This window comes from Myotis davidii, unplaced genomic scaffold (assembly GCF_000327345.1).
Source record: "Myotis davidii unplaced genomic scaffold, ASM32734v1 scaffold164, whole genome shotgun sequence".
In the NCBI taxonomy this organism is placed as follows: Eukaryota; Metazoa; Chordata; class Mammalia; order Chiroptera; family Vespertilionidae; genus Myotis; species Myotis davidii.
In genome coordinates, this window is record NW_006296417.1 from 2,754,033 (window position 1) to 2,760,285 (window position 6,253).

General features: G+C 52.8%; 1 protein-coding gene across 1 annotated transcript in view; it reads right to left on the minus strand.

The window, feature by feature from the left end:
* Positions 1-1,838: 1,838 nt before the first annotated feature.
* The window catches only part of AGBL1 (ATP/GTP binding protein-like 1), a 128,537-nt gene continuing 124,122 nt past the window's right edge, over positions 1,839-6,253 (minus strand). Inside the window, exons 18-20 of the mRNA XM_015569116.1 lie at positions 5,718-5,847; positions 3,771-3,934; positions 1,839-1,875 (exon numbers count right to left, since the gene is read on the minus strand). Of these exons, the coding sequence (XP_015424602.1) occupies positions 1,839-1,875; positions 3,771-3,934; positions 5,718-5,847 (331 nt within the window). The remainder of the gene's footprint in view (positions 1,876-3,770; positions 3,935-5,717; positions 5,848-6,253) is intronic.

Sequence of the window (6,253 nt, forward strand, 5' to 3'; positions counted from 1 at the left end):
TCGGGAAGCGTCTGGTGAACATGCTCCATCTCAAGATACCTGTGAACGCTGGTTTAAACGCTTTAAAAGGGTTGATTTCGATGTGAAAGACAAAGAACGTCCAGGTCAACCGAAAAAGTTTGAAGACCAACAATGACAAACATTTATTAGATGAAGATGCCTGTCAGACTCAAAAACAACTTGCAGAAAGATTAAACGTCGCTCAGCAAACAATTTATGATCGTTTAAAAGCAACGGGAAGGATTTTAAAGGAAGGAAAATGGGTGCCCCATCAACCGACCGAAAGACAAATGGAAAACCGAAAAGTCATCATTAAAATGTTGCTTCAACGGCACAATAGTAAGTCCTTTTTGCATCGCATTGTGACTGGCGATGAAACGTGGATTTATGTTGAGAATCCCAAACACACAAAATCATGGGTTGATGCAGGTCAACCATCAACATCGCCTGCAAGGCCAAATCGCTTCGGACAGAACAAGTCTCTGTGTTTGTTGGGATCAGGAAGGTGTGGTGTATCGTGAGCTTCTAAAAACAGGCGAAACCGTCAATACCGTTCGCTACGGACAAGAAATGATCAATTTGAACCAGGCTTTGATCGTAAAACAGCCAGAATGGGCCAGCAGACACGACAAAGTAATTTTGCTCCATGATGACGCACCATCACACACTTCAGAACCAGTTAAAGACACGTTAAACGATCTTGCCAGGGAAATATTAAGCATAAAAATATCTGTGATGTTCACACCTTCAGCCAATGTGGCATATGAAGTTTTGAAGCTTGCTGTCAATATAACAAAATAGCACACATATCAACATATGTGTAACTCCATCTACTGGAAAAAATCCGCATTAGTAACCGGTACACCTGGTACTCTATGGAAGATTTATGATACTTTTCTTGACTGTGCTAAAAACTTAATATAGATGATCTCATAAAGAAGTGAGTGCTGCACGCATCCCCACTGAGTAGCTGAGAAAAACTGAATTTCAGCCCTAACCCGTTTGGCTCAGTGGATAGAGCGTCGGCCTGCAGCCTGAAGGGTCCCAGGTTCGATTCCGGCCAAGGGCATGTACCTGGGTTGCAGGCACATCCCCAGTAGGGAGTGTGCAGGAAGCAGCTGATCGATGTTTCTCTCTCATCGCTGTTTCTAACTCTCTATCCCTCTCCCTTCCTCTCTGTAAAAAAATCAATAAAATATATTTTTTTAAAAAAACTGAATTTCAGACCAAATCAACCCCTTGTCGGGGTTTGCGCTGCTATTAAGGATGTACATGAAGATCTGAACCCCCGTTTGCTCGCATCCGGAATCCATGTTTTCAAACGTCTGTCATTTCTCTATTGCCTCTGCCCCCAGCGGTGTGGCTGGGGGTGGTGTCAAGGAATAACGGTTTTGCAGCGAGCAGAGGGTGGAGGTGGAGAGAAGCACGGGTTCTCTGGGAACAAATGAGAGCAGGTCGACCAGGCCCAAGAGCCTCACTCACAGCGCACTCCACCTGAATGGCAGCTGGAAGGCGTGGGGTGCAGGGAGGGAGTGGGGGCCCTGACGCTTCCCAGGGGGGCTGTCCTAGCCGAGTGCTTCTGCGTGAGAGCTCTCCACACTCCTGGAAAACGAGGCAGAGACCGCTGTGGCTCCGAGGACCTGCAGCCCCGCAGAACCAGGCAATAAAGTGGGAGGAACACGGTCCTGGCTGGTGTGGCTCAGTGGGTAGAGCACCCGCCCACGGACTAAGCCCAGGCCCAAGAGCCTCATTAACAGCGCACTCCACCTGAATGGCAGCTGGGAGGCGTGGGGTGCGGGGAGGGAGTGGGGGCCCTGACGCTCCCCAGGGGGGCTGTCCTAGCCGAGTGCTGTGGCGTGAGAGCTCTCCACGCTCCTGGAAAATGAGGCAGAGACCGTTTTGGCTCCGAGGACCTGCAGCCCCGCAGAACAAGGCAATAACGTGGGAGGAACACCACCCTGGCTGGTGTTGCTCAGTGGGTAGAGCACCCGCCCACGGACTAAAGGGTCCCAGGTTTGCAGCGGTTCTCAGCCTTGGCTGCACGTTAGAATGCCCTGGGAATCTTTTTAAAATCCTGATTTCTGGGCCTCATCCTCCGGAAATTGTTTCTTTGTTACTAATGTTGTGGCCCCACTCCATAACAAGGAAACAGACTTCCCAGAGGATGAGGCCCAGAAATCTATATTTTTTAAAAAAGGACGTTTGCTGAGGGAGTAAGGAAGTTAATTCTATAAGCATAAGTAGATTCAGGGGCTCCAGGTGAGGTCCAACGCCGGAATTTCCGGATTAAGCGAATAAACAATATGATTGCGGTTTCCCCCCAAGGCACGGAGCACAGGAAGCGCAGATTGAAAACCTCCGTTTCACTTCTGTTGTCCTTCAGCTGGTGTGGTGCAGTTTGACCCCCCGCCCCCCGCCCCCCCAGAGCCACCCTGCTTCCCCTGTGTCCGTGTCTTTCTTGGCAAATGCGTACAAAGGCGTGGATTGGACTGCCATTCTGAAATCAGGCTCTAACACATCCCCCCGCCCCCACCCTTCCCGGTGAATTCTTGTCGGAGCCAAATCCAAGGTTAATTTCATTCGTGCAAACGTGAGCTCCGTCCCTTCCCCCCCAGCCCAGGCTGGGCACAGCCCTATTGCTATGCTCTCCACATGCCTGCCCGTCTCCTCCCCACCCCCATTCCTGGGTCTCGCTCCCATTCCCCTGAGAGCTAACGGGGCCCCTTATTCAAGAGGTTCCCCCCTCCTTCCCACACACACCTCCCCTGGCTGTGCTGATCCGCAGGGCTCCCCCACCCCTGTTCACCGCTCAACACCCCCAGCTTGAAGCGGCTGCGTTCCCCACCCCTGACATCTGGGTCTAGTTCCTGCTGCTGGGCTGAAAGCATCTGCATTATTTATGCCACCGCCACAGGAAAATGAGGGCGGCCAGGCTGGAGCTGGGACCAGGCGAATTCCGGGGAATGTGCTAGGAACTCTAGGCAGCAGCTGCCAGGCCTCCAATTAAACCGAGCGAGGCTCCCCAAGGCCCTGCAGACCCCTGCAGACGCGGCCAGCGCGCCCACATGCAGACAAGGCTGAGGGCCCGGCTGGTGTGGCTCAGTGGTTGAGCGTGGACCTATGAACCAGGAGGTCAGGGTTCGATTCTAGGACGGGGCACAGGCCTGGGGTTTCGGGCTCCGTCCCCAGTAAGGGGGCGTGCAGGAGGCAGCCGATCCATGATTCTCTCTCATCATTGGTGTTTCTATCTCTCCCTCTCTTGTGATGGATGGATGGATGGATGGATGGATGGATGGGTGGGTGGATGGTTGGATGAAAGAATATGTGACAAATGCCATATTGCTCATAAACTGAATGACTTGTCTGGCCCTTGGCAACCCCATCAGTATCAGTGTCCTGCTCTCTTTCACTGTCTCACATTCCTATTGGTCCTGGGAGTTCCTGTGAGATTACCCGCCAAGGGGGACGCACCTGAGTGCCATCTAGACCAGGTGGAACCCAACGCTTCAGGAATATTTTTCATCAGTCAGAGGCGCCATTCGTCCCCAGCCAGGCAGCCCTAGAGCCAGCTTTTCTGCTTGTTTGTTTTGTTAATCCTCACCCGAGGATATTTTATTATTATTATATATTTTTATTGACGTCAGAGAGGAAGGGAAAGGGAGAGAGGAAATAGAAACATCAATGAGGAGAAGAGGGAATCATTCTGTAAATAATCAATAAAATATATTTTAAAAAAGAGAACATGCATCTTGATCTTTCCCTTCAATTGCTTTTTCTGCTCCTCTTTGAAGACGCTCTTTCCACTGAGCCACACCGGCCAGGGCTCAGCGATGACGCAGTGGGAATCTTCCAGGCACTGAGTGAGCGGCGGCGTGCGGCCGGCCGTCATCGGGAAGCAGTTACATACAGCCTCGCAGGTAACCAGGAGGTGCCACTGAGCCCAGCGGAGAACAATGTGAGAGCAGCACGGAGTGCCCGGCTGTGTCTCACCACCTCTCAGACGGTCCCCGGAGGAAGCCCGCCAGCGGCCGTCGGGTTGACAGTTAATTAACGTGTACTTTATGTTTATAAACGAGCCTTCCGCCTGCCGCGCTGTACGGCAGACGCTCTGCTCTTCCGTGAGAGGCTGTCGGAGCAGAGAGCGCCCTGTCTGTGATGAGCAGAGGGTGTGTGTCTAACTGGATGTCAGGCGGGGCCCTCCTTCCCTGGAAACCTCTCTCTTGTCCCAGCGGCCGAGGCTGCCTAGCCCCGAGCACACCTGTCCCAGGCCTCGGCCCTGGACCTGCTTCTGGAGGGGAGACAGCCTGGACCACATGGCTCCTCGGACGGGAGGGGGAGGGCGACATGAAATATTGCACAATTTGACAAGGATGGACCGGAACAAGGGATCAGAGAGGAAGAGAGGGAAAGATAGAAACATCAATGATGAGAATCACTGATCGGCTGCCTCCTACATGCCCCATCCTGGGGATCAAGCCCTCAACCCGGGCCTGTGCCGGGGAATTGAATAGAACAGTGACCTCCTGGTTCACAGGTCGATGCTCAACCACTGAGCCACGCAGTCAGGCTCCTATTTTTTTTTTAAATCCTCACCCAAGGATATTTTTCCCATTGATTTCTAGAGAGAGTGGAAGGGAGGAAGGAGAGGGGAGAGAGAGAGAGAGGGAGAGAGAGAGAGAGACATCGATTGGCTGCCTCCTGCACGTGTCCCTACCGGGTTAACGGAACCTGCAACCAAGGTACGTGCCCTTGACCGGGAATCGAACCCACGACTCGGTGGTTCACCAGCTGACGCTCTAACCACTGAGCCCCGGCCAGGGCTGAACAAGGATTCCTAAGGGGGAAAGAGATGCCTTCCTCTCTTTGCAACACAAAACTCAACCAATGGTGCATAACGAAGTGGGACACCAAATTGATGTCTGTTTCTCTCTCTCAAATTAATCAATACATGTTAAAAAAAATTAAAAAGTGGGAAAAGGAAAGGAACATTGGTACACAGACACAGGAAGCAGCAGCAACAAAGCGTTCTCTCCTGGATCCTTCAGCGAGGGCGTGGTCTGCTGACACCTTTAATTTCAGACTTCTAGCCTCTGGAAATGCCAGAGCGTGTGTTTCTGTTGTTCTAAGCGGTGCATTGTCCTGGCAGCCCTAGGAGGTGACTCCGGCCCCTGTTCCAGCATGGCATGCACACTTCGGCTGGTGTCTGGTTTTCTTGCCTTAACCCAGGGAGTGGGGAGCCTTTTTTTCCCGGCCAAGGGTCATCTGAATATTTATTTACTTAAATCTATGTTTCTTTTGATTTCAGAGAGAGGACGAAAGACAGAGAGAAACATCCATGATGAGAGAGAATCCCTGATTGGCTGCCTCCTGCACGCCCCCGACGGGGGATCAAGCCCTTAACCCAGGCATGTGCTCTGACCGGATTGGAACCAGGGACTTCCTGGTCTCTAGCCTGACCCTCAACCACTGAGCCACACCGGCCGGGCCCTTTGGGTATTTCTAACACCATTCACAGGCCGCACACATGTATCAACTGAAAAACTAGCCTGCTGTGTTTGGTCCACATTCCATTAACTCGCCCACAGACCAAATGCTTTCTTGGGCCTGACCCGGCCCGCGGGCCGGACGTCCCCCACCCCTGCCGTCACAGAAAGCAGTGGACCTCCCGGGAGGCGGAGGGAGGCAGGCAGCCTAGAACAGGGAGGCGGAGGACTCACCACGGGGGTGCGGCCGGTGCTGTGCAGGTAGTAGAGCAGGCCCTTGGCGTGGTAGATGGTTGGCTGGAGCTGCGCGCTGGGCGCCAGCCACTGCCGGTTCAGGTCCTCCCCCCGCAGGGAGCATCTGTGGCTGCGGGGACAAACAAAGACGCATTTAGGAGAAAATCACTTGAGAAAATTACCGTCAACAAGGCCCGCAATTAAACCGAGGAAGCCAGCTTCCCTCGGGCTCCTGCCCAGTTGCCATCCATTGTAGAAGGTCCTTCGATTTCCGGAAGTGTCCTGATTACTCTCACAGCCCACTAAAGGCCCAGACACCCAGTTTAACTGGGTATTGGGTCATCACATTTGTTTAAAATATATTTTTATTGATGTCAGAGAGGAAGGGGAGGGAGGGAGGGAGAGAGAGAAACATCCGTTTTGGGAGAGAATCACGGATCGGCTGCCTCCTGCACGCCCCCTATTGGAGATCGAGCCCGCAACCTGGGAATGTGCCCTGGCAAGGAATCGAACCCGGACCCATCAGTTCACAGGCT